At 39.3% G+C, this 27449-nt stretch overlaps 3 protein-coding genes across 7 annotated transcripts in view; 1 reads left to right on the top strand and 2 right to left on the bottom strand.

Moving 5' to 3' along the window:
• The window catches only part of LTN1 (listerin E3 ubiquitin protein ligase 1), a 32294-nt gene extending 28264 nt beyond the window's left edge, over positions 1-4030 (bottom strand). Inside the window, exons 1-3 of the mRNA XM_017807901.1 lie at positions 2758-4030; positions 919-1122; positions 506-604 (exon numbers count right to left, since the gene is read on the bottom strand). Of these exons, the coding sequence (XP_017663390.1) occupies positions 506-604; positions 919-1122; positions 2758-2799 (345 nt within the window). The 5' untranslated portion in view covers positions 2800-4030. The remainder of the gene's footprint in view (positions 1-505; positions 605-918; positions 1123-2757) is intronic.
• On the bottom strand, positions 3126-7485 carry RWDD2B (RWD domain containing 2B). Of its 2 annotated transcripts, none has more exons than XM_017807908.1 (5): positions 7275-7485; positions 6654-6842; positions 6460-6527; positions 4970-5335; positions 3126-4264 (listed from the first exon to the last, which is right to left on the bottom strand). In XM_017807908.1, the coding sequence occupies exons 1-5, from the start codon at positions 7377-7379 to the stop codon at positions 4027-4029; spliced, it is 966 nt and encodes a 321-aa protein (XP_017663397.1). In that variant the 5' UTR covers positions 7380-7485; the 3' UTR covers positions 3126-4026. The 2 variants fall into 2 exon arrangements, with proteins under 2 accessions (XP_017663397.1, XP_017663395.1); XM_017807906.1 differs by having other exon boundaries at positions 3141-4264; positions 6624-6842.
• USP16 (ubiquitin specific peptidase 16) lies at positions 7345-27318 on the top strand. Of its 4 annotated transcripts, none has more exons than XM_017807903.1 (18): positions 7345-7417; positions 9724-9822; positions 11992-12173; positions 12795-12898; positions 15257-15360; positions 17134-17315; positions 18242-18334; positions 19038-19168; positions 19538-19625; positions 20175-20253; positions 21100-21191; positions 21924-21980; positions 22887-23054; positions 23655-24324; positions 24591-24685; positions 25865-25951; positions 26228-26384; positions 27000-27318. In XM_017807903.1, the coding sequence occupies exons 2-18, from the start codon at positions 9762-9764 to the stop codon at positions 27122-27124; spliced, it is 2475 nt and encodes an 824-aa protein (XP_017663392.1). In that variant the 5' UTR covers positions 7345-7417; positions 9724-9761; the 3' UTR covers positions 27125-27318. The 4 variants fall into 4 exon arrangements, with proteins under 4 accessions (XP_017663392.1, XP_017663393.1, XP_017663391.1 ...); XM_017807904.1 differs by having other exon boundaries at positions 7372-7485; positions 17137-17315; XM_017807902.1 differs by having other exon boundaries at positions 7372-7485.
• The last annotated feature ends 131 nt before the right edge of the window (positions 27319-27449 follow it).

Raw genomic sequence — 27449 nt, 5'->3', positions numbered from 1 at the left:
GTTTTCAAGAGTAGCCAGTCCAGAGAGTTTAAAATGTATTAAATATATCAAAAAATTAGTTATTATCTGGCTACCCATGGTCCTCCATGTTTGGGTTTGGTTTTGGGCGTTTTTAAATTTTAAGTCTGGTCAGATATTAGTCCCAGGTCAAAAAGATTTATAATTATATTAACTAAACAGTCTCTTTAGCCATTCTAGAATGTACATAAAAGAACTTTTCCTGAGAAGAAATATCCTACCATCTTTTAAACATAAAGATCTAACAACAGATATCTCCATCAATGAAATAAAGCCCAGAGACCCAAAAGTTCAAGATTTCACGCACTGCCAAAACTGAAATATCTCCACAATAAAGAACAATAATTTCCTTCAACTTCATGTTTTTCCTAGAACAAGTCAGTAATTCCAACAAAGGTAGATAAAATCAATAAAGACCACCTTGGAGGTTGTTCCAGAGAGAGGAAGTATACAGAGAAGTTTCTAATTTAAATACTTCAGTACTTACTAGTGAAATTTTACAATAAATTCTTGGCCAGTAAGGAAGAACACCTTTAACAACTTCTGCTTCTCTTTCCTTGCACATTGTCCCAAACTCTTGCATAGCCTAAAATCAAAATATCAAGAGAATGACTTAAGAAGTCAGACAGATATTTTCTGTAATTTACCAGCTTATATCTGAAACTGCAACTCTCTTTTTAAAAAATCAATTTATCTCTTGCAATTGAGCATCTATAGAGATAACTGCACGATGGACCTTCCTAGAGGTTATCCAAGATAACTTCTGGATTGCAATTGTAGCAAATCTACCAATATGAAATTAATATTAGTTATGTTCACATATTCCTCTCCCATCCTTAAGAAAAGTGTATTGTTTTCCAATAAAAAAAAAGAATTATGGGAGACAAAGGACACACTTACTTTTAGTTTTGTTGTGATGTCCCTTTTAGAAAGTTTTCGCAACACCATTCGGAAGTCGGCATCCACAAGGCTATCTATTTCCTCTGCTCCTTGAATTGCAGGAACATATCCTAGATCACTCTGAGATGTTCCAAAGCCAATGAACCCAGGCACTGTTCCACGTTCTTTGGCAAGGAGCTCTGCAGCTCGGCCGCTGCTAGAAGGCTGACAAAAAGCAGGGACAGCGGTCAATTATGTATTTAATTTTATTTTGCATGCATCGTGCATTTGACATGATGATCCTATTTATATTGTACGATTAACCTTCTAATTAAAATAAAGTCTCACAAACAAAAGGCCACCTATGCTGTAAACATAGAAGTTTGACCTAGAAGATTATTCTTCGCTTTAGAATCAAGCTGAGAAAGTTGAGGTTGTTCATCCGGGAAAAGAGAAGGCTCTGGGGAGACTTCCAGTATCTGAAGGGAGCCTACAAGGAAGCCAGAGAGGGACCCTTCGTCAGGAACTACAGTGATAGGACAAGGGGGAATGGCTTCAAACCGAGAGTAGGTTTAAATGACATATAAGGAAGAAATTCTTCCCTGTGAGAGTGGTGAGGCACTGGCACAGGTTGCCCAGAGAAACTGTGGATGCTCCATCCCTGGAAGTGTTCAAGGCCAGGTTGGATGGAGCTCGGAGTAACCTTGCTCATGGCAGACAGTTGGAACTAGATGGCCTTAAGGTCCCTTCCAACCCAAGCCACTCTGTGATTCTATTCTCTGATTCTATGAATCAGCATTCCCTTTTCTCATAATCCATGATAACTTATGGAAAGTTTCATTGGATTTATACACACACAAAAAAAGCATAACAGGAAAGTACTTCTGTAAGCAAACAATTTATTAAGAAACTATTTATCCTCCTTCAATACTTTTGTTTTTCCTAGTTCTTCTCATGGGCTAATAAGGGCTCCCAGGAAATGCTATTTGTATCCCTGGGAAAAATAAAAGCAGATACACAAAACATTCTCCCAGTAACGAAGTGGCCAAAAAGGATTTTAGAGGAATGGAGTAAAGGGTGCATATGTAAAACAGGATAACACCAGTTAGTATTACAGCGTGTGTTTTCGAGTTTAGCATCTCTTGCAGTTTGCCCCAGTTGCTCACTGTACCACTGGCTCATGTTTATTTCAACTATACTCCTTTGGAAAGACCACCCCACAACCGACTGATGCTTTAATGTTCTCAGCGATACCTCATATTCCAAACACCTTTTACTTCCTAACGGCAGTTGCAGTTTTGTGAGCTTGTGGGGTTTAAGTAATCTTTTCTGAATGTGATCCCTCAACTATTAAGGACACGGTGTGCTGTGTTCTCTAGTCTTCTCTAAATCCACGGAGGAATTACAGAACCTGAACACAAGGTTTCGCACACATCCTGAGAGAGTGCCACCTTGGACAGATTTCACGCCACCACTGGCCTGGTGGCAAGACAGAGACACCAAAACAGGTGAATTCTAAGACTCTCCACAGAAAACCACGCTGAACTTTGCTGAACTTAGACCCGTGGTGATTTTGTAGTTACGTGCCCCTACCGCCGCCCCTCTCCGTACAAACACCACGGCGACAGCAGTCACACACCCCTAAGCACGCCCCAGGCCCAGAGGTGGCCCCGGCCCCGGCTACCGCCACCGGCCCCGACGACCGCGCCGCCTCCCCGCCGGAGCTGGGCCTGGGCGGCCCACGGCAGCCGGAGGGGCCGGCCCCGCGAGCCCCCGAGGCCCGGGCCGCACCGCCCTTCCCGGCCCCGCTGAGCGAGGACCCCGGGGGCGGCCGTTCCCCGTCCCACGGCCCGCGCTCACCCGCAGGTTGCCCTTGGTTCGCTGCTTGTTCTTCCCCCCCATGGCGGCGGCGGCGGCACCGGGACGGGCCGGCACCGACAGGGACCGAGCGGCACTTCCGGGGCGGGGCCGGGGCTGACGGGGACACCCTGGCGCTCAAAAAATCCATTGGAGAATAAAAATCCATCGATCTTAAACGCGCGGAGACTTCGAGCTTCCCGTTGCGCCTTTACGGAGCTTGCGGCCTCCTCGTACGCTTAAAGGGACTCTGGATTTGGGAGTTTCATCCAGAGGCAAAACCGCACTTGCCGAATGACGTCACTCCGAAGTATCGCTACAAATTTTACTGGATCTATACAGAAATATTTAATCAATATTTATTAAAAATATTTAATCCAAAGCGACCAATTTGTGCTTTTTCAGACGTGGGATTTAGATACAGTATCGATAAAATTAGGATTAATTGGTACAACTTCGTTGAAACTGGACTCAAAAACACATGCAGCATAATGCACTTTATATTACAGGAATGAAAACTTGTGAACTCAGAAGGCTAAGGATCATTTCACAGTTTTGGAGTGCGCTGTAAGGGAGCCCATCCCTGATTCTTCATCTTTGTTGCTTCTACACAAACTCTTCAGCTACAGATGTAGTGAAGCCACCACGGTATTTCTCTTACCTGCATACACACTTGTACCTACAAAAAACTCTTACACCTTAGAGTAGGCATCCTAGTTCAGCTTCTTAGCATATGCAAGACTCTTGTAAATTTGCTCCCTCCTTTTGTTTGTTTTTATATAAAATACTGATCTCATGGCTTAATAAATTTTCATGTAGGAAGTAGAAGATTGTTACAAAAAAGTCTTTGTGTAGTGTATGTAAACAGCAGCAATTAATGTAAACATAATGTTCCACCTCCTGAGACATCCACACTGCATTTTTGTAACTTCTTATTCATATATTCATTCCCTATATTCCATCTATTCATTCATCTGTAATTCCATAACTGCCCAGTTGGTTATCAAACGCATTTTTTTTAATTGTAATTAGGTATGTACCCTAAATCTCCTTAAAATCAGAAAGTAAATGAAGTAATAAACTATTCGTGTAATCATTTTCATTATTCGGGATTTCACTGGATATTTGTTTTCATTGAAAACTGAACGCATCACATAAACCATGAATTATTAATTCCCTCTCTGATCAACTGTTGCAGAACAGCTAAGGAATCTGTTATGAGGATTAAATTCCAGTCGTAAGTGCTGGGGCCTGTGCTGATCTTCAAACCCTTCAATGGCCTTCAACCCCAAAGTACATTTGAAAAATGTCAGCACATCCTTTTTCTTCTAAAAAATGATAGAGTTGCCCCAAGTCCATATGATTTCCCCTGGCACCATGTGCGTCAAAACATTTTTCTTCCAAAGTGGAAAACTTCCGTTGGTTCTGAATCTCAGCATGTCCTCCACCCTCCAAAGAAACATCTTCTCTGTGCCGAATGAGAATTCTTTTCCACGTTAGTCTTCTTACTCTGAAAGCAATTGGAGAAATACTAATCTATCTATAAAATAAAGACTGTTTTAGGAAATACTATGGAATAAATATTATCACAAGAGTCAAAAAATTCTATTTGTATATATATATATATACATAGATAGAGATAATGGTTCATGAGCTGGTCATAAAAATACTGCTCACATGCAAACACTCTCATAAGGAGGAGCTTGTTTTTTTATATCTCCTCAGGATTCCAAAACCTTAATGTTATTCCTCAGAAAATAATTAATGAAGATGTGGTTTTCATTTCAGTGCTCACTTCTGCCTTCCCCATGCTAAGAATTCTCATACTCTCTTAGCTGTTATAATCAAATTACAATGTTCATTTAGTCTGCATCGCCCAGAAGTATAAATGATGGAAGCAGAATAAAACACGAATGTAAAGTGATATAAGAGCACACATATCTAACACAACTGGGGTACTGTTGCCCATCCCTAGAAAAGTGACACACAGAGGAAAATAAAACAGAAATAAACGTGCACCATGGTTGCTTTGATTGCTGCAACCAACAGTACAGTGGATATTCAGAATTGTAAATACATTATTATAAATACAGTACTTGGCAGATCTTTAATCTTGGAAGGTGATTGGATTTCCCACCTTCTAGCCACAGGTACAACATGAAAAAATGTAATATTCTAACTACTAACGGCATTTAAGTACAAAGAAAAAACTAACCTTGACCAGAACTCTTCACAATTACTTTGTAAACCTTCTACACAAACAACACCTGGTTTCCCTGGCATGCAAAACCCTGAAAGAGAGAGCTCCTTAGCCCAGTCAATAATATTCTTTCTCTTTTGCTTGTTGTAAATGTGATGACTATAGATCCACAATCGAGTGAATGTAGTGACTTCTGCCTGAATGGCACTTGCAGTTGTCATTGAGGAAGATGAAAGCTCTTTGTCAATGTAAGCAGCTGCGTAGTCTTTAACCCATTGCCTTGCACTCAACATGCAGGGCTCACCACTGCAGTTTTGCATCAAATATGTTTTTAGATCAGAGTTCAGGTGAATCTGCTGAGAGCGGCTTAATAACGATGACCTAAAGGAAAGTACAAATGCAGTTATCATGTGCTTACAATTTAGCATGTTTTGAGAATCACAGAATCATAGAATTGTTAAGGTTGGAAAAGACTTCCAAGACCATCGAGCCCAACCTTTGACCAATCACCACCTTGTCAATTAGACCAGAGCACTGAGTGCCACATCCAGTCATTGCTTGGAGCACCTCCAGGAACGGTGACTCCACCACCTCTTTGGGAAGCCTGTTCCAATGCTTGACAACCCTTTCCATCAAGAAATTCTTCCTTGTGTCCAACCTGAACCTTCCCTGGTGCAGCTTAAAGGCATTTCCTCTCATCCTGTTACTGGTTGCTTGGGAGTAGAGGCCAACCCCCACCTTGCTGCAATGTCCTTTCAGATAGCTGTAGGGAGAGGTCTCCCCTGAGCATCCTTTACTCCAGACTAAACAACCTCAGCTCCCTCAGCCACTCTTTATACAACTTACTCTCTAGACCCCTCCCAAGCTTCATAACTTTTCAAAAGTTTTACTTCAAGCTGCCAAGAAAATCAGGCATATTTACGTGATATGCACTTGCTACTGATATTTAAGTCACATTAGCTGTGAAAATGTCTCAATTAGTATTCAATTGGTGTGCTAACTCTTAAATTCACACACAGTACTACCAATCTGTAAATCAAAATCAGGAAAAAGGCACTTCAAAAGTAAGTATGGTGGCTGGACTAATTTCCCATAATATGCAAGGCTACTTCTTTAAACAGAAGTAAAAAATATCAGAAGGCTGGGAGCAACAGCATTGTGACAGGGGAAAAATAAGACCACTGGCTACTCATTCCTTTAGTTAGTGTTAAGCTTTATCAAAACAGATAATGGTCTTTCTTCTTGAGCATCAGACCTATGAACAGTATGTACAGTAACCTTTCTGTACAGATGATGGCACTCCTACACACTTTTTCCCTTTTCTTCACTTATTTGCTGAGCACACCAGAGAAATTATAACCTTTTAAGATTTGATTTTCTTCAATACTTGTCCACCCAGCCTAATCTGGCAGGAAACCATCAAAAAAAGAGGACTGCTTTCTCTTATTATAACTGTATTTTTGTAACACACAATAACTTTTAAATGCTTTTATGAGCTGCCATACCTCACAGTGATTTCTGGTAGAACAGTTGGATATTTAAATGGCAAAGCACAGGCCATAGAGAATTCCACCTAAAAACAAAGGAGCAAATGCTTAGTTTGAGTAAACCCTAAAATCCCACAAAAAATAAAATAAAATAAAGCAAAAAAAATATATGTTCACAGTACCACAGAGGCATTAGGGACCTCAGCCTTTACATTCAGTACAAACTGAACTTTCGAAGACGGCACCTCTGCAGACTCATTTTCAGCATAGTGTTTCAGTTCAGCTAGAGCCAGCTGGTCTGTCACAGCAAACTCCTCCTCATAAGGAAACATGCTAGACAGTAAATCTAACTCTGAAATCTGCATCTCCGCTTCTTCTTGGTTAGTCATTTCTGTTGTTCCCTGGGCAAAGAAAAATTTAGGGAAGAAAAATACAGCTTGAATGTGGGACAGATTTCATTAACTATCCCTATGTAAATCATATTACAGAATGACAGAATATTCTGAGTTGGAAGGGACCCACCAACGGTATTGAGTCCGACTCTTAGCCTTGCACAGGACACTCACAAGAGTCACACCATGTGCCTGAAAGCATTGTCCAAACACTTCTTGAACTTCGTCAGACTTGGTGCCACAACCACCGCCCCCGGGGAGAGTGTTCCAGTGCCCAACCACCTTCTGGGTGAAACACCTTTTCCTAATATACAACCTAAATCTCCCCTGACACAGCTTCATGCCGTTCCCTCAGGTTCAGGTCCTGCCCCTGCCCCTGCCCCTGCCCCTGCCCCTGCCCCTGCCCCTGCCCCTGCCCCGCTGCCCTCGCCCGGCGCTCACCAACATCACAGCGGAGCTCGGAGCGGTGGCGCCCGCGCATGCGCGGACACGTCCCGCACCCAGCCTCGTCACGGCCCCACAATGCAGCGCGCCGGAAGCGCCCATGGCAGCCGGTGACCGCTGCCCCGCCGCTGGGGGATGAGGTGAGGTTGCCGTCTGCCCCGAGACGGAGCCATGCACCACCGAGTTGTTCGCCCCGCGGCACCGGCAGGTGAGGGACGGGAGCCCCGCGCTGCTGCCGCTGCGCTCCTACCGCCGCGCTCCTACCGCCGCGGCCTCTCTCCTCCTCACCCAGCGCGGAGCTCCCTCCGAAGCCACCGCTCCGGCCGGGACACGCGGCGCTCCCGATTGGCTGCGGTGCCTGTCAGTGATGGCGCGGGAGGCGGGCGCGGGCCAATGGGAAATGGGCGGGGCGGGGCAGCGGCGCGCGGCGTGGGGGCGGCGTGCACGTGGGGTGGGGGCGCGGGGCGGCCCCGGGGCTGCGGAACGGGACGGGCAGAGCGGCCGCCTGAGCGCCCACCTGAGTACGGAGCGCCCGTCTGGGCGCCCTCCTGAGAGCCCACAAGAGTGCCGAGTGCTCACCTGAGCGCCCACCTGAGCGCCCACCTCAGTGCCAAGTGCCCATCTGAGCGCCCACCTAAAATACCGAGTGCTCACCTGAGCGCCCACTTGAGTACCAAGTGCCCACCTGAGCACTCACCGAGTGCCGAGTGCCCACCTGAGCACCCACCGAGTGCCCAGGTGAATACCCAGCCGGTCTGTGCCCATCCACAAGGCACACCTGCTCCCCGTCGTGGCGGGCTGTCCTTGCTCCCCTCAGGAGCGGGCTGTCGGCTGGCGACAGGAGCCCGGCAGAGCCATTGGAGCCCAGCCTGCTCCCCCGCCACACCCCGGTGGCTCCCAGGTGAGCCTCTGAGGGCGTTTTGCCAGGGTGTCAGGTGCAGGTGCGCATTTGCAGACTGCTCCATCTTATCTCAAAAAATACTAAATAAAATACCAAAAACAACGACTAAGTTAGTCGTTTAGGCGGTGCAGCGTGTTTCCTGGTGAGGGCTGTGCCCTGAAAAGGCTAGTGCAGAGCCTGTCAGAGAAGTCTGCCCAGGCACAGCGTGGGTTAAATTAATAGCTACACGTGTTCATGCTGTCCTGCCTTCCTGGCAGGAGCAAGGACAATTTAGAAAAGAATTTTAACAATTAAAAGTTGTTCGTATAAGGTACGTATTGTAGTTTTTGCAGAAAAATGTGGTCTAGGGAAGGGTTATTGGATGAACTGTCATTTCTTTTTGTGAACTAATCGAATGCTAAGTTGCAAAAGTTGATAATTCTGCCCTTAATGAAATGTCTGTCAAGCTTCCATCAGCAACTGGGTCATCTGCCCTAAGAGCATGCTCACGTACACATGCTCATGCAAACGTGTTTGTAAAAGGCTTTTCATTAAAAAAGTCGCCTGTGAGTATCATGCCTAAGCTCTTCCCCACTTAGTTTCTCTCTGATTCTCTTGGTGTGGCTTCATTTTTTGGCTGCGACCACTGCGAGCAGGCAGCTGGGCTCTGTGGCTGGTGTGCTGCCGAGTACGAGCTAAGAAATGGGTTTGAAAGGATGGGCTGATACAGGTCAGATTTAGCGCTGACTGTGTTTAAGTGAAGGGTGGACTGCAGGGTTAGGCTAGCCTGCAAAGACTGCAGAGACTTCATTTGGAACCCTTTTAGCTTCCTTGTTTTCGTTGTATAGAATATGTCGAGTTTTAAGTTTACCTGAGCTTTTTGGATGATCTTTAGTACAGGGGCTGCAGACTAGAAACTAAAAATGTCCTACCATATGTACAGTAGCCACCTTTTTGAAGCCAAGCATTTGGTTTAGGTTTCTGTAGTGGTAGATCACTCTTGTCGAGAAGACCCATCTGAATTATTTGCTTGATGTGTGGGGAAGGTGATGATAAATCTTTCCCAGTGAAGAAATTAAAAAATTGGAACTCCCGTCGTCTGTGTATTTTCAATTATATTAGAGTATTTGCATGTGTCAGACTTCATCAAAGACACAAGGAATTTGCAATAAACAAAACAGAAAGATTGTGATTGCAAATAACTTCAATTGGGACAAAACCAATTATTTTTCATAAAATCCCTGTGTTGTTATTAGTTAGAGTACAAATCCTAACGAGTCATAGTATTTTTGATACTAAAGTTTCCAATCTTCTTGGTTTGTGCAATGCTTTTGACTTAAGATTTTCAATCATTTGGGTTTTGTAATTCACACTGCGATCTTATCTGTACAACAGCTACAATTGTTTCATGTTAAAATATAATTACTATTTTTTTTCTTTTGAAAATGTCAAATCAAGGCAAGTTAGTTCACCTCAAGGGACAGCTTAGCCATAGAAATAACTTGCGTAGCAATGAACAAGTAAAGCCAAAATTACTTTCTAATTTTACTGTTTTTTCTTTCCTAGGTCACTCTTCCTTTTAAGAACAATTACAGACTACAAATATGGGAAAGAAACGCATCAAAGGCAAAACCGCACAGTTTGATGAGTCTCCGGATATACTGAGTATGTTTCCCCAGAGAAGTCTGTGAACCTGATGGTTTTTTACCCTCAAAGAAGGCTTGAAAGCTGGTTAATATTAGAAGGCCTTTACACTAGTCACTGTCCTTGAAGTCTCATTTACAAAATGCGGATTTTTTAAATTGAAACTGAAGTCTAACAAGAAACGTGTTGCTACTTTTCTAAGTATGCTAGAAAATAATAATCTTATCTTGAAAACTAACATTGTTTTCTGGCTTTTAGGAAACCCAGACACACAGTTCTTTACTGATACAGAGATTGTATAAAATTTCTCAAAATATAAAGGGTTTGTAGGGTCAGCTGTTAAGCTTAAGGCTTAAGTAGCATTCTCCTAATGAAAATTTTGTTACAGAAGATTCTTGCTTTAGCAATAAGGGCTGTGATTGAAGTATTTTCTGTGAAATAATTTGTCTTTATTCTAGCTGCTAATTTAGTACTGACCCTGGACACCTCAGCTCTCTAGTCATAGAGAATTTTGGTTAAAATATCTTCCTTTCCTTCTGTTCCTAATAGTTCCTAATCCCAAATAGTAAATTTTATTCTAGCTCTGCTTGATCTCACCCCATCTTGAAATTTATCTTGTTTACCCTGGTTATTGTAGGTTTTGTTTTTCCTTGTGCTGTGTAGCGTTCTCTTCTACCACCTTGTCTGCCAGGTCACAGGTTGCATCTTGCTCATCTGTTTCACTGATCCTGACTGGGGCAGTGAATTGAGCCATGTTTTTTTATCTATGAGAGAGTGCACTTACAAGTTCAGCCAGGAGGCTTGGTGTGATGGCCTGTTTAAATTCAAGTCTACTGTACTTTGTGTTCCTCAGTGTCCTGGTCTTCTTTGGGTAGCTTCTGTCTCCGATGGGTGGCTTTTTTAGCTGCTTTTGTCTGGTTTGGTTGTTTGGGTTTCTGGGGGGTGTTGGTTTGGGGTTTTTTTATTTGTTTCCTGGAGTCTAGGTCCATGTGTGCTGTAACGGTTCCTCTTCTTCTCCAGCAGAGAGATCAGTTATGGTGTCATTGCTGATGGCATTTCACCTCTTTGGCTATAAATAGCTTATTTTACCATGACAGAGTTCTGTAAAGCCACAAAAGAAACTAAGACTTATTATGAATAATTCAACTGTAAAAGTAGTTGGCAAATACAGTAGTTTTGGATTTCTTTTTAAAAAATTTGAAGTTGTAGATGAAGCTTGTGGTTTTTTAAAAGGTTTAAAGAATGCATCTAAATATCTGTATTTGTCTTTTGTTGGCTACCATTTGCACTGTGCTAAAATCCTGTAATCTTGGACAGGAACAGAACTGTAGGTCCAAAATTTGCACCAGTTTGCTATCTTGAGGCTGTAATCTTGCATGGGATCCTCAACAAAGATGGATTCAGAGCTGTTACACTATCTGAGCAATAAAAATACCTCAAAGTACAGGACTTAAGACAGCTTAATTATGCAAACAGTGGTATAATTCTTGTCAATAGCTGTTTTGCAGAAATGTAACCGACAACTTGAAAAATTAAACAGGAAGAAATAAGATAGTTAAACTCCTGAAAGTGGCTCTTAGCAACGGATGCCTGTTCTTGGTGTAATCATTCTTAGCAAAGTTTGGTTAAATACATGTAGTTCACACCAGGCCCAGAAGGTGCAGTTAGGTTGTAGTATCACAGTGCTATCACAGTGCAAAGTGATAACAGCACAGGAACTATGACTGCCATTCTTTTTTTACCATAATCTGCTGCATAATTTCACTGAGGCAGCTCAGCTGGAAGCAGAGACTCCATAATCTCCACTTCTGTAAGACAGGCAGGTGCGGCCTTGGTGATGGGAAACTGTGGTAGTGGGCTGTGGCTGCTCCATGGGGGGTTTGGGAATCATAACATCACAATAATAAAAGCCTGGCATACTAGGTAAGTGTGTATCCAAAAGTTCTGTCAACTCCTCTAACTAGATGTAACTCTGAGGGAAATACTTTTAGCAATACAATAGTTTGGGATGCAGCAACAGTATCCCCAGATTCTGAATGAGGATAATAAAGGGTTTCTTTCTGATACATCTGATAAATTGTCAATGTGTCTTTGACTCTAGAAAGACTATCTAGCTTCTGGATTGCTGCCTGTGTCCTTAACATTTGCATTTGTTATGATACCTACATCCTTGTGCTTTTTATTTTGTAGAACCTACATGCAAGCATATTCGTAAAGGATTGGAACAAGGTCATCTGAAAAAGGCACTGCTGAACGTGGAATGGCATGTTTGTCAGGACTGCAAGGCAGACAATAAGACACAAGAGAAGTCTGAGGAGGAGGAGACTGATGAAGGCCCTTCGATATGGTTATGCCTAAAATGTGGACATAGGGTATCTTTTGTTGTTAATCTGTCTTAATATCTTTCAGGGTCTCATAACATAATAGAACAAGAGAGCTTCTAATTAAACTCTAATATTCTTTCTTTTTTATTTTAAAGGTGTTGCTACCTAAATGATTTTGTATGCTGTAGTGTAGTTAAAAAAATGTCTGCTCTAAATGTCAAATGAAGTACTTGAAAGCTTGGCACAAAGGCATTTAGCAAGCTTAAGGCTAAAACACCATCTTGAGGACTTGTTTTCCTAGAAAGTTCAAATTATTTTACTGAGAAAGTAAAAATGCTCCTAGTTTGTGATTTTTTTACAGTAAGATCTTAATGCTCACATTAATTCATTAAACTTAGAACTCTGCATGCTGAAGAGGTTTTTGTTCTGTTTTGTTCTTTCAGGTGTTCAAACTGAAATTTGTAAATTAAATGTTCAGTCCCAGAGCAGCTTTATAGTAAATTGCCTTTCTATCTGCAGAAATAACTAATAGAGACCCATCTGTTGATCCTAATTAGTTTGACATAATTAAACAGTATTAATTTTGAACTTTGTTTATACTGTGACTTTATGTATGTTTCATTGATTGTCAGCTGGATTTTGTGACACTTCTGGTTGTCAACATTGTAGGGTTGTGACAGAAATTCTCCAGACCAGCATGCTTTAAAGCATTATGAAAAGCCAAGATCAGATCCCCACTGTTTGGTTCTCAGTTTGGACAACTGGAGTGTGTGGTGAGTTTGTCAGGTGACACTTAAAAGACATAGCTGAAGGACAACAGAGGCTGGGTTACAATTTGTCTTTTTTTTGTGAATTCTAGGACTTACCTCTAGGTGTATATTAAAGTATTTCCATACACATAAGTCCCAGCAGTCTTTGCTGATATTTGCAGAATAAATGTTATTTTCTTGTGAAATTTATAATTAGAAAATTTTCATAATCAAGGCTGAAATAGACCAATTAGTAAATGTGGTTGACTTCATATTTTACTGCTTTTACTTGGTCAGAATCCTGACAAATGGAAACAAATGTTGATATGTAGCTCTAAATCATAACTTTAGACCTTGGGAGAAGGTTCTTTCTGATATGCACTTACTGAGAAACTTTTATTGTCTCAGTAAATATGATTTTTTGATGCCACATGTAGTCAGGAAGCACAGCTGTAGAATTAGAAAATGCTACTGAACAAGCAATACAAAATCCATCTCCCTGGCAGTATTTCCTTCTCTTAAAATGAATTATATGTTACTATATGGAAGGAGGAACCCTAATTTTCTAAACTATGCTACAGAAGTACTGTACCTGATGTAAAGAGTTTTCATTTTGCTTAGTAACTTTGTTTGATGATTTAGTATCTGTCATTATGTTCATTTTATATAACATTACCTGTTTTACTTGATCATATTTAGCACTTACGTGTATTGAACTTTGGAATGAAAATGGACATTATTAATAACGTGCATTACTAATGAACTACTGAATTCTTTTTGTGAATTTAAATTAGTGTTAAAATTGTGGGGCTTTAAGTGCTTTATTTTCCCTGTTTTTTAATCAAAGTATTTGTGAATGAGAGGAAGTTGTCAAAGGAGGATGTTTTTGCTTCCTCCTAGAATTTCTTGGTTGTACAAAGTTGCCCAAAAAATGATTCAGAGATTGATATATTGGCTATAAATTATTGTTATAAATCAAAACAGTCAAAAACTATATTACACACAGTGGGCCTGGTACATAAATTCTGATCAAAACTGCTTTTGCTTTTATTAATGATGTGAATATGTGAATAAATCTCTCTATGGTGTGCATGCATACGTGGTTCAAATTGGATATGAATAATACCTGTAAACAGTTAAAAGAAATGTTTTAAGATTGGAGAGGAAGAGGAGTATTCTGCTTTTTTGCATTTATAAGTGCAGTTGTACACATTTTCAGTGCTAGCATGGCACAGCAGTCAGATCTACTTGTGGTTTTGCCCCGTTGGTCAAGCAGCCATTGCTAACAAAACTTTTTCCAATCCCTCGATTCTTTCAAGGTTGCCTACAAATTTTTTGACAGATCAAGGGTTATGATGTTAAAACTGCCCATGGAAGTGACTATCATTTGTTATTCCAGGAGTGAGAATGCCTATTTTTATGTGTAACCAGACAATAGATACACAATCAGGGATCCACAAGTTGAGCCACTTTTTTTTAATGAGATATGAAGAAATATGACAATTGCAGCTAATGCCAGGGATGCTAGAGATTGCAGCTAATGCTAGGGAAGCACTTTGCTGCAGACTTCTCCTGCTTTTTATATCAGAAAATTGAATCTGACTTAAGGTAATCCTGAAATCTGCTGAATGATTTGTACCTAAGAACTGTGAGTGGTGTGTTCCAAAGTGCAGAAGTATTTGTAGTCTCTTCAGTACTTTTTTTTACCTCCTCAAAGAGCTGAACTACAAAATTGATATATGTAAAACTCCTTCAGCTGTGTGTGTTCTGGCAGAATTTTACCCTTCTTGAGTCTTTATCACTGCAGCTTGTCTCACAATTTTGTTTAAAGCAGATTACTGACCTCACCATGCACTTCTTTGCTCACAAAGAGACAAATAGGGTTTGTATCAGCAACAGAAGAGCAAATAAAAGTCCACAGGTCTAGTGGTGGACACTGATTTATTTCTGATCCAATTTAAATATAACTAAGTACTTGCTTGGCTAGAATACTCAGAATATTTTTCCATGCTGTAACATTCATAAGTCATTTCCTTTAGGGACTGATATCTTAGTTTCTTGATTTGGGGCAAAATTTTTTATTTTCCTTTAAGTTTTCTGGCAATGAGGTTTCTAAGCACGTCTCTTCAGAGTCTAGTTTATATTTGTAAATTGCAACCACCAGTCACCAAAATAATTTACTACAGATAATTTTTAAACATTTTATTTTCATGATCAGAAGTAGATTGAACTCTTCTCTAAGACTTCTAAATCTGAAACTAAATCTTCTAATTTTATAACTTTGTATAATGAATCACATCAAACAAGCAAATAGTTCAGGATTTTTAAATAACAGAAAAAAAATAGCATTAATTGTTTTTCTTTTGGGGGCGGCGGAGGCAGGTGCTACATATGTGATAATGAAGTTCCGTATAAAACTTCAACCCAATTGGGCCAGACTGTGGATTTTGTTAGAAAACAAGTTTGTATTGACTCATCACGTCCAGGTAAGTAATTGTAGTATAGATACAGTAAATCAGAAAGTCTGCTAAATGTAGGAGACAGTACTGTAAATCCAGAATTTACACTAAATTAGATTTAGCACCTTAGGGTAAAGGAAAAAGTTTTTTCTTCCTTTTTTTCCCCCTTTTTCTTCACAATTCTGATAGCGTAAGTAATGTCCTAGCTCATGGACCTAATTGGATCAGGATTTTGCTCAGTGTCCCCTAAACTTCTGCAGTTAAGACATACAGGAACAGGAAGAAAAAAAGACAGTTTTACTGTGACTTTTTAAAGAATGACATTCACTTTTTCTGTGAATATGGAATTGACTCCCAGTACTTAACCATGCTGTGTTTATTCATCAGTGTCGCTCAGTCTCTCTTGAGATCTAAAGGAAAATTGTCATTGCTTAAGGATAATTTGATTTGATTTTTCTTAAGTATTTTTCTAGGTACTTGTGAATGTATCAGCTAGAATGACTAAGTCTCCACCTGTTGCAGCACATTTCCCAATGGAAGGAGTACACAAGAGGTTTTTTCACGGGGTCTGTACATTTAGAATAGGCAACTGCAGTGCTTTCAGAACTATTAAGTACTGTGTTTAGCCTGCAGTCTTTCTGTAAAACATGGTTGTTTAAAAGCAAACAAACCCAGCAAAACCCCACAGTTTCCACAATGGCAAAAAAAAATGGTTTTGTACAACTTCCCACTAGAAAACTTGGAAGAATTTGCATATAAAAATAAATGCTGTAAAAAATGGCTTTCAAAAATTCCAGCACCATCCTACACTTGGGTGAAATCACAGGCCCCTTGGGAAATGGATCACAAACATCCAGCAATGCCAATGTGGCTGTCTCCAAATTCAATTTGTTCAGAAAGCAGCTGAGATTTTCCCACAGGAAGCAGAATCTTTTGAGTGGTCAGTCTTTCCCACACACATAGTTTCTCTGCATCTAATATTTGAACTTCATGTCAGTTGCCAAAATTTTCTTCTCAGGTTTGAACTGGAAAACGGATGAATACCGACAGGCAGTTGTTGTCCATTTCACATGTTCCATCTGTTGTTATCCAGCCATCTCTTCATTGTCCAAAGATTGTATTGTCAGTTTTCCTTGCTTTCTCTGAGCTGGCATTACTTGATTTTAAAGTTAATATTAACTCATAGCCCTGTTTATCAGAAGTCTAATCAATCACTGACTGCCAGGCTGGCAGAACAAGTGTGGGTGTTACTGTGGAAATTGCCTGAAATCCCCTTGTGTTTTTATTAAACAGGTCATTGAAACTTTGAGCAATACACTAAAGTAATTTGGGGGGTAATATTTGTAACGTGTCTTAAAAATATAAACCTTCTGTGTTTATAAAATGAACATGAGAATGCTTTGATGGCAGGAGCCGGTTGGATGTTGTAGAAAGCCCTAACATAGGTGATTTTGACACAGGAATGAAAATTGAGACAACACTTGCAGAGCTTCAGAGGTTGGCATGAATGGCTCGTGGGCCAAGAGGCATGTTCAATTTGCATGCTAATCTGAAATGGCATTTCAGGTGGATCTTGATTTGTATTTGTTGTCGTTGTTTTGTTCTGTTTATTTTTTAACTTCTGTTACCTAGACAGTTTAAGAACCTAAACCAGTATTGTTACACTTATACAATTACAGAATTAATTATCATATGTGTAAGTTTTAAACATTGTAGATTGCTGCTGCCTATAATAACCTTTTCCTAGCCTATTCCCTGTTAGTGAGTTAATATGTGGTATGTTTTTTTTAATTATTTCAGTAGAAAAACAACAAGAGAACAAAGAACTTGAAAATAAAAAAGTAGAAAAAGACAGCAAAAATGAGCAAGAAAAAGAAGTCTCGCTTAAAGAAGAGAATTCCCATTCAACTACTAACTTGGAAGTCACTGTGAAAGGACTTAGTAACTTGGGGAATACATGTTTCTTTAATGCAGTGATGCAGGTACAGAAGTTATTGGTATTTTAAAAAAAAACAACTTTGAATAGAAAAAAAAGCTCTAAACAAAACGAAAAAGGCCACAACAACCCCCCCACCTCAGCATTTTACAGTGACACAATTAGACTGTGATTTTTTTCAGCTGCCAAGAATGATGGGTTCTTTCTAAAAATAGTGTGTTGGCCCAGAGAAATTCATAGAAATGGAGCTGCGTGTTCAGACTTGCTCTAAGGGGAAGTAAAAAAAACTGCCTTGTCTGTGAGGGACAGCATTTTTCACTGACGTAATTAAGCATGCCACCTTCCTAGTTTAATAAAAATATGAAATAGTCTGACACATCACCCTTGCTGACCTCTTAGAATATGAGATTAGTACTCCAAGAGCATGGGTGTTTACTGAAACAAAAATGTCTCTCTCAGCAACGGGAGATCAAAAGTAAATGTTAACAGGATGAGCATGTTGCATGCATTGCCATCTTGTGTCTTGTTCAGCTAAGATGTGTATTAAAACTCACATGTGATCTTGTGCTCTTAGGCCTTTGATACTGAAGCTTTACTAAAACAAAATCTCCGCTGTACTTGCAGATTTTAGTAAACTGTTTGCTTTTGATTTATTTTGAAACGCTTTTTAAACCACCCACACTGCATTTTATCTTTTGATTTTTAGAAACAGGCACTAGTAAATACCCTTGTCAAAAGATCAATCTGTAGAAAAACAACAGATTTACGGTTTCTGCAATTTAAAGTAGTATTTATGGAAGGCACTTGGAAGTCTCATTAGCTGTATGGAAATTCCAGAGTAGTAGTTAACAATTCTGGTTCTGTGTTTGGGAAAAATAAATTGCTGCTAATCTAGTTGCTACAAGTTCCATGACTAGTGGAATTCCTGTTGTCCCCAGTTAACAACCTCTTTCTGTCTTTTATGTTCTACAGAATTTATCACAAACTCCAGTCCTGAGGGAGCTGCTTAAAGAAGCTAAAATGCCTGGTACAACGGTTAAAATTGAGTCACCTGAGTTATCCATGGTAATATGCTTTCACCTCCATAGTGTTTGTCCCCACCTTCCAGTCTGTTAAGGGAAAAAGCAATACTTATCTCTGGATTTTAAAGCTGTTTCAGCTAAATACTAACAAGATTAAGAGGTAAAATCAGCAGGAACTTCACCATTGACTTCTGTAAATCTGCTTCTGAATTCAGTGGAGGTTTTTTGTTCAGAGTGAAAGAGCAGTGATTCAATAACTACTAGTTGTTGTAAAAGAAGTGCTTGCATTATGATTAAGTTATTTAAAGGATGACAATACATGACTCTTACTACAGTGTCATTTGTCTAAATGCAAAATAGGAAACTAGAGGATGTCTGTATAACTAACTAACTTGAATAATGCACCTGTCATTACAGTTAGGGATTTGGGTGTGTACAGGTAGGGATTTGGATGGGAAAGAAAGGTCACAATTTTTTTTTAAGAAATTGGGGGGTTTTTTCCTAGTAAAAGCAAGAAATCCAGAGTTGGAACTAAGCAATACATAATTAATGACTTTTGGTATCATTTCATGATAAACCATGGGTTGTTTTTGTCAGGTTAACTTATTGCCATTTTGGAATTTTGTATATTCTGTATTACAACGAAGTTTTCAAAAACTGAAGGGTTTACATAAGGAAAAACTTACTATAGAAGAATCAGTCACTAAATTAAGGCAAAACAGCTCCTTTGCTTTTCTTTCAAACAGGAACCTCAGCTGATAAAACTAGATCAGCCATGTCCTTTGACATTAGCCATGCATCAGTTTCTGACAGAAATGCAAGAGACAAAAAAAGGGGTAGTCACTCCTAAGGAACTTTTTGCTCAGGTTTGTAAAAAGTGAGTATCTGTACAATTGCATGTCATAGTGACCATGAAAAAGTTTGTTGTCTAAAAGACGGTCAGTTTTTTCCCTTTTTTTAACACAAGCTCACATCACAGCATATAAAATTTGTAGAATACTTAAAAAGCTTTGACCGAAGAGAATAAAGAGCAAAATCTAAATGAACAGCAGTAAAATGAAAGATATTCAGTGACATATAGTGATTATTTGGCTTTGTGTTTTTAGAAAATACCATATGTAGACACTTGTTGTTTTTGTATACATACATTATGAAGACTTCCTCCTTGTGTGCCTGGTGTGAGTTGGTTTTGCTTTGTTTATCTCTGGGTTCAGTTACACTTCACAAGTAATGTTTCATTTAACAGAGCAATACGATTTAAAGGTTATCAGCAGCAAGACAGTCATGAATTGCTTCGTTACTTACTTGATGGAATGAGAGCAGAAGAAATCCAGGTGAGTGCTAATTTCACAGTTGTGCATACATTTCTTCTGCATACCCCAGACCCACACTTTCCCCTCTGCTGAGGGGAGAAAGAACCTTCTTACTGAGATACATCAGCCTCTGTAGAGTGGTTGTGCTGCCTATAGCACTTATTTGAAGCAGATTAGCAAAGAGAACCCTCAGAAAAAGTGGGTTTGGAGTATGTGTAGTCACCATAAAGAGTGTCTTTTTGTTTTAATTTCTGAAATGCACTTGTGGAAATTCCATTATTTTTTTTTTTATTTTTTTTTTGCCAGTTTTAGTTTGGGCAAGTATTTCATCCTTAGACTGATTTTCTTACATACTAATTGGAACATTATGGTTGCAAGCCAGATGATTATTTTTTTTTAATATCTGCAGGAACTATTTTGTGTCTCTGCAGATATTTGTGGGGTTTGTATTGATTCTCTTAATTGGTGAAGATTATTATTTTTCCTCCCTCTGAAACATTTCGTAAAGTGAAGTGGTTAACTGAATAAATTTAGGAAATTTTACAGTGTGTATTTTTTTTTAAATTTCAGCAAATAAGTGTTGGAATACTGAAGGCATTGACTGAGTCTAACAAACAAAATGAAGAAGAACTTAAAAAGAAAATTAAAGGTAAAATAAATTACCACAACATCAGTAACATATAAAATCTTCTGTTTTGCTGAAGTATATAAAGTACCATTAATAGTATCAACTAAAAGATACATGTTTAATTGTATAATTTTATGCCTCCTTAATATGTGTGTATCTAGAATATGAGGCTCAATATTTTCAGTCTATATTTAAGTCTTGCTGAACTTGGTGGCATTTCCTTTGTAACAGGATAAGAGAGAGTTGATTCTGTAGACATGGTACATTATGTTTGGGTAGTGATTAATCATTAAATTAAAATATTAGCATGTGAATGTAATTTATGCAGCCCCTAATAACTGTTACTCAACAGTGGTATAAAAACCCCTGAACAGCAAACAGAAGAATTTTTAAACTTTTTTGACATGACTTAGGATGAAGAGAAAATCTAAATGCAGACTCTGTGCTACTCTGAAAGTACAACTTGAGGAAATTGGTTTTGCTTGTCATGTGCCTATAGAGACAGAAGTTGGTGCTTGTTTTTTAAGTTCAGATAGTTGCTAACTCTTGAGAGAAAACAGGAATTCTTACTGGGATGGAGTACTTCTGAGAAAATAGGTAAATGCATCTAAAGTGGAGAAAGTGGTAAAGGTGTTGGTTTAACCAAGCTGTTTTCTGCAAATGTGTTCCCCCCCTTCCTTTGATATACAAAAGATGGTTAATTTAAGAATCTTGCTGTACTTGCTGTCCTGAGGAAACTAAAACAGGCCAACATGTTCCATTATACACATTGCATATTGTATTCTCTTTTTTTAATTTGGTATGCCATAATGAAATTGGCTGCCAATATATTGTATTAACTTTACTATATACTTTTTTAATTCTCAGAATATGAAAAGAAAAATGGAATACAAAGTTTTGTAGATCGAATCTTTGGTGGAGAATTAACCAGCACAATTATGTGTGAGGAATGCAGAACTGTAAGTAAACTGTCCACTTTGAAAAGCCTAGAGTATAATATTGTGTAATCTGCAGGAGAACCTCAAAATGACTGTCTGTAGAGATGAGAGCTGACTAGCTGCATGCTTTTCAAAAAGGGGCATGATTTGGCTGGAATCTTTCCTTCTGTTAAAAAGCTAATCTTTCAGTTCTTTTCAAAAGCCTTCCAGAACAAGAGGTCAGCAACAACAAGCTGCCTCTGCCAGAAAAATTCCCTCTTAGATTCCCAGTGAACACTTTCCTGCCAGTACAAACTGTAGAGCAAATGAATTTTTCTGCTACCAGGAATATGCTGTCAGGAGCCCTTTCCTTTTTTTCATCATTTCCCACCCTGAAATGACCGTGGGATTGGCGAACAGTTAAGAAGGCTTTACTGGGAGGATATACCCTGATAATGAAGTAATTGAGGGTATTAGCAAGTGGGCTGGGTAGATATCATGATAGATTGCAGCTATCAATCTCTTAGACCCTAAGGTGCATTCTCACATTCTAGACCACTAGATCACTGAAATTTGTAAAAATACTTCTTGCTTATTTCTGTGGCAATGGAACTGCTAGATTTTGGTCATTTTTGAAGGTAGGTGAGCTGTGTTTTACATTTGTCTGCACAAGTGAAAGCAGGACGTGAATGTGAATATGCACATAAGCCTATTGACAGCAAGCCAGCTGCTTCCAAACAAAATTAAATTGGATTCTTGATTATTCATTTAAAGGTATCCTTGGTCCGTGAGTCTTTCCTTGATTTGTCACTTCCTGTACTAGATGCTCAGGTAAGAAATTGTACATGTTTGCTTTTTGGCTTAGTTTTTTTTTGCTTATATGAAACACTTTTATTATACAATCATTAGGGAGTCAATTCAAGCATCTTTCTAGAAGTCTCTTTCGCAAACTATCTTGTAAGTGCCTGTAAGTGCCGTGTAAATGCCTGTAAGTTGTGGCTCATAAATTGTGTCTGGAAAATCACACAGGTTGCTTGAATGCTTTGAGGTTTTTTTCCACTTTTTTCATCCATTTTTCTCCACTGAGTCCAAGAACACTTCTCCTAATATTCAGGTTATGGAATAAAGTTAAGAAACGTTGATAGGATAGTATGTGAATACTTATTTGATCAGTCTCCAGACACTCAAAAGACTTGATTTGCTTTGTGTTTTGCATTGATAATCTGTATATGTAATATTTCAGATTTGTTGTGTAGCACTTGCTCACACAGAAGTTAATGAGTAAATATTGAAATGAAACCCCCACAGCCAAAGGGATCACATGTCTTCTGCCACAAACAAATTTCATTTTAGCAGAAGCAAACAAATTCTGTGGCAGGCACTTCAACTGAAGATGTCTCCACTTGTGTAAAATGTTACTCTTCAGTTCTTTAACGACATCTGCCAGAGGCAAACATTATGTTGCCCCCGTACAGGTTCAGAATTTGGCCCTTGATAGCCTTAATTATGCAAGTCTGCAAGTCCTTGTTTCACATGGACCCCCTCTGGAGTGAGACACTCCTTCATAAACATTAGGGGGTGAGTTAGTTGTATGTTATATCATGAAAATGTTGTATCTTGAGCTGAAAACTCAGATAACATCGCATCCCTACAGTTTTCTTTGGAATAGTAGTTTGTTATTTGGGACAGTGACATCGCTAATTCTGTGGTTGTTTTGTGGCTTTTTGGGTTTTGTAGAAAGTAAAAATTACAAAGAGAGAAAACATCAAAAAAAACAAAGAAAAGGAATCTGAAGACGAAGAGGATAAAATCAATGACCATTACCTTAAGCAGAAAGATGAGCCCTCTGGTACAAGTAAGCACCTTCAGAAAAAAGCAAAGAAACAGGCCAAAAAACAAGCCAAGGTTGGTTTTGATGAGTATTTCACTTTGTGCTTGCAATTTCTGTTAAAACCAATTATTTTTGCTCCCTTAGTTTAGATAAAGGCGGAGACAACTTAGAATTTCTCCTCACTCAAATGCACAACTGAAAAGACCAATTATATCTACGTCTTTGCTGTTAAGAAGTTATATGTTCTATTAAGCGTTGCTGTGCTAGGAATAACCTAATATCCAGAGTAATGTTGAATTTGTTTGTCTGTATGAAGTAGCCTTAATTGGTATCAGACAGCTGGTTTCCAGTCATTGATTGTAAGAATATTCACAAAACTTTAGAATACAGACATAAGAAAGGATTGGGAAGATAGCAGGTGGATCGTTATTTGTATTTTGATGATACTGTGTAAAAAGGAGCAGTGGGAACTATATCTCAGTGAGGATAAATTCAGTATTGGTGGAACTGATCACCTCTGATCATTAAATCATAGTTTATTCTCCCCTCCTCCTCCCTTGTGCATCTATGGCATGCCACTAAAAATTTGATAAAGAAGTGGTAAGAAAGGTTAAATATAATTTATACTTACTGTGGGTTTTGTACCCTTTTATATTATGTATTCAAATGTGCAGAGCCAGCGCCGCCAGCAAAAACTTCAAGGAAAGGTGCTTCACTTGACAGATCTGTGTGCAACTGGACAGTCAGAGATAGATGTCGAGTATAACCAAGAATCAGAGACAGAAATTAACTCTGAAACTCTTGATATGAAGAAAGAAGAGGAATCATCAGATGAGTGCAAAGATCACAGCTTAACTCAAAAAGAGTTGACTCTACAGGGAAATAATACGGAAGTTCAGAGCATGCATGAAAATACGGGAAAGCCAGAACAAGAGTGTGTAGAAAATGAATGTCTCGTGGATCTCCCTATGGAAGGCTTGGATTCTCCTATAAAGTTTGTCAATGGCCTTGACAACCTGTCTTTGAAAGATAAGGATGATGACAATGCAGATGAGGAAGAGCTTGCTACTGACTTTGCAAAACTACACTTGGGTGCCAATGAATCTGATATGAGTACCTTAGATGACCTTCAGACTGTTCCCAACAAGACATGCAAAGTATCGACAGAAGATCCCGAAATGGCATTTTGTACTCTGGCAAACAGGGAAGACCTGAACCCAGAAGAAGGTTCAATCCATCACTGTTTGTATCAATTTACCCGTAATGAAACACTTACTGAGACCAATAAACTACTGTGTGATGTATGTACACAAAGACATTGTGGACCAAAGAACAACATAAAAAGTATGACAAACTATTTTTTAAAAGAAAACTTTAAATATGTTCCTATCCACTGTTTGGGTGGGTGAGGGTGGTGGGAATACCCCTAAAGTGGTGTCTTTAGAACTTTGTCTACTTTCATTGTACAGTTCATCATGTTAAAGGGGAATGTTCAGCTTCTCAGTTGTTGTAGTAGATGACATTATAACAGTTTATATAGTGAAATTAAAGGAATTCTTGCTGTAACATTTGTTTTGATGTTAATCAATGGTGGTTTTTCTTTTCTGCAGGTGAAAAGAAATATGTTTATACTAATGCCAAAAAACAGATGCTAATCTCTCTTGCTCCTCCAATTTTAACTCTTCACTTAAAGAGGTTTCAACACGTAAGTACCAGGCTGATGTGGGTATATAGTATCAGTTTAATATGTATACATGCACGTAGTACTAGCTCAATTTGAAAATATGCTAACATTAGTTTTATTTCCCTAAACTTTTGGTCTTTTTCCCAGTTTGGAAGGCATTGGTGTGCAGCATTGGGTTTTATGGTCTCTGAGGTGTTAGGGTGTTTTCCTGAAAGATATTCCCTTAATTAACTGGAAAACACTGTTTTGTGAGCTTATTTACAACGTATTTCCTCATTTTTCTTATTGCTTACTGTATCAAGCAGCATCTTAGCACTAATGGTTTCCTACTATTACAGCAATTCCTGGACTCTTCCATTTCAGTAGGTATAGGTAGAATATGATCCCTTACTAAATAAGTGCAACAAATAAATTGGCAGAAGTGGAAAAGAGAGGATTCTAAGCCTTGTAAGGGGCAGAGGGGAGAAGGAAAGGAAAGCAAAGCAACTTAAGTTTTATATACAGACACTGAAGTAAAGTGCCTTACCTCTTTATTCCCAAGTTGTAGAAAAAAATTTTAGGGTTTTAGCTTTTCAAGAGAGAAAGAGGAGAGGGAGACAGTACTGCCTCTTCTAAATTTAAAATCGTTTGGTGTTTAGGACAAGATAATTGAAAAATAGGGGAGGCAACTTTAATTAGATGAAAAACAATTTCATATAGAAAATGGAAACGTGTAGCCTATTCCAAGAGACTGTAATATGAAGAAAATAACATTTGTCATCATCTATTTTGTTTTTCCAGTTTGATACTGAACAATTATTTGATTAAGGTGGGAACACAAGTTGCATCACTTTTGATGCTGTAAGATTAGATCCTCAGGCACATTACAGTATCTGAGAATCAAGAGTTACTCATAGTTACTGAAGTACATTGGAGCTGATTCTTTTTCCACTTTTGCTACCATTAAGTTAATGTAAGAGTGAGCTGAAGAGCCATCTTAACTTGTGCTCCAGTGCAGCATGTGGGGGCAAGGAGGTAATGCTGGAAAATTGGACGCTGGAGGAAAAAAAAAATAAAAATGTTGCTTTTTCCCTGTTTTGTGTAATGTAAAACTAATTTTGTATTGTTGAAACGTTAACCTGAAACATATAGTAACTAAGCATGGTTTTAATATGCTCCATTTTAACATTATGGGGTTTTCCTCTACTTTGGCTGTTTAAGGCTGGATTTAATCTGCAGAAGGTTAACAGGCATATCAAGTTTCCAGAAGTGATAGACTTGGCTCCTTTCTGCACAGCTAAATGTAAAGTAAGTGGGAAAACAATCAGATTATCCTTTCACGTGTTCTAATGTGCTTTCACAATGAAGCTGATTAGCAGAATCTTTGTAGAATGCTTGTCAAGCTTGTTATTTTGTGTGATAATACCAGATAACTTGTACTCGAGTCGGTGTACTGCGCTGATCATGGCTGTCGTGCTTGCCTGAATCTGTAATGACCAGCTTCCATTTCATCAGCAAACAAATCAGTTTACATTCTTCAAAACCCAGTACCTGACTGACATAGCTAAACTTCTGCTTTTCTAGAACGTGGCTGAAGGGAATACAAAGGTATTGTACTCTCTCTATGGAGTTGTTGAACACAGCGGAACAATGAGGTCTGGGCACTACACTGCCTATGTTAAAATGAGAACTATGAACAACCACCTCTCTGATCTCGTCCTTCGAGGACAATCTCCTCAAGGTAAATCATTAGAAATGTTTTACATATTCTTACTCATAGAATCACAGAAGGGTTGGAAGGAGCCCTAAAGATCATCTAGTTCCAATCCCCTGCCACGGCATGTACGTGCTCCAAGAAGGGCAACAAAGCTGATGAAGGTGTATGAGGAGCAGCTGAGGGAGCTGGGGCTGTTTAGCCTGGAGTAAAGGAGGCTCAGGGGAGACCTCATCACTCTCTACAACTGCCTGACAGGAGGTTGTAGCCAGGTGGGGGTCAGCCTCTACTCTCAGGCAACCAGTGACAGGACGAGAGGAAATGGCCTCAAGTTGCACCAGGGAAGGTTCAGATTCAATGAGGAAGAATTTCTTCACTGAACGGGTGGTTAATCATTGGAGTGGGCTGCCCAGGGAGGTGGTGGAGTCACCATCCCTTGAAGTGATCCGAGAAATGACACTTTGTGCTGCAGTCTAGCTGACAAGGCAATAATCAGTCAAAGGCTGGACTTGATGATCACAGAGGTGTTTTCCAACCTTAAAGATTCTGTAATTCTACTCTACAATTCTTACTAAAGAACCATAGAAGAATTGTTTTAATTCTTTGTAATAACTTTTTACTCCTTAATTTTTCCTTTCTCAGCTTTAGAAACTGAACCAGTCAAAGGGCAGTGGTTCCACATCAGCGATACCCACGTACAAGCTGTCTCTGCATCCAAAGTGCTGAGCTCACAAGCCTATCTTCTGTTCTATGAGCGGCTGCTGTAACTCAGCAGAAGAGCCTTCTTGTGCGTGCAGTCACCTTCTTCAGGTGGTCTGAGCGAAGGCAGAGACTTGCAAATCATGTTTTTAATGTGTTGGAGCTACTGTATACAACAACAGGAATTCACTTTATGCTTCTTAAACACACTGACAAGTGGTTAACTTATACTTTTTCCAGTGTTTTCACTACTTTTCAATAAAAGTTTTTCTCAAAATTACAGCTTTGAGCTTCCATTGAGCAATTTGGGTGTTGACATAGACAAGCAACTGCTCCTTTTTGTTTCCTGCAGATGCTATAAATCTTGGTCAGCAGCTTTTTCATTTTAAAGTG

Source organism: Lepidothrix coronata, unplaced genomic scaffold, assembly GCF_001604755.1.
Source record: "Lepidothrix coronata isolate B3197 unplaced genomic scaffold, Lepidothrix_coronata-1.0 Scaffold21, whole genome shotgun sequence".
NCBI lineage: Eukaryota > Metazoa > Chordata > Aves > Passeriformes > Pipridae > Lepidothrix > Lepidothrix coronata.
Note: the sequence above shows the minus strand (reverse complement) of the source record. Positions and strands in the feature narration are given on the sequence as shown.

Coding starts and splice junctions, on each gene's coding strand:
- RWDD2B (XM_017807906.1), bottom strand. CDS start 7,379: ATGGGCGCTTCCGGCGCGCTGCATTGTGGGGCCGTGACGAGGCTGGGT. Junction 6,528..6,623: donor AGGTCCCTAATGCCTCTGTG/GTACTGTGAACA, acceptor CTTTGTTTTTAG/GTGGAATTCTCTATGGCCTG. Junction 5,336..6,459: donor CTACCAGAAATCACTGTGAG/GTATGGCAGCTC, acceptor ACTTTCCTTTAG/GTCATCGTTATTAAGCCGCT.
- USP16 (XM_017807903.1), top strand. CDS start 9,762: ATGGGAAAGAAACGCATCAAAGGCAAAACCGCACAGTTTGATGAGTCT. Junction 18,335..19,037: donor AGTCACCTGAGTTATCCATG/GTAATATGCTTT, acceptor TCTTTCAAACAG/GAACCTCAGCTGATAAAACT. Junction 26,385..26,999: donor TCGAGGACAATCTCCTCAAG/GTAAATCATTAG, acceptor TTCCTTTCTCAG/CTTTAGAAACTGAACCAGTC.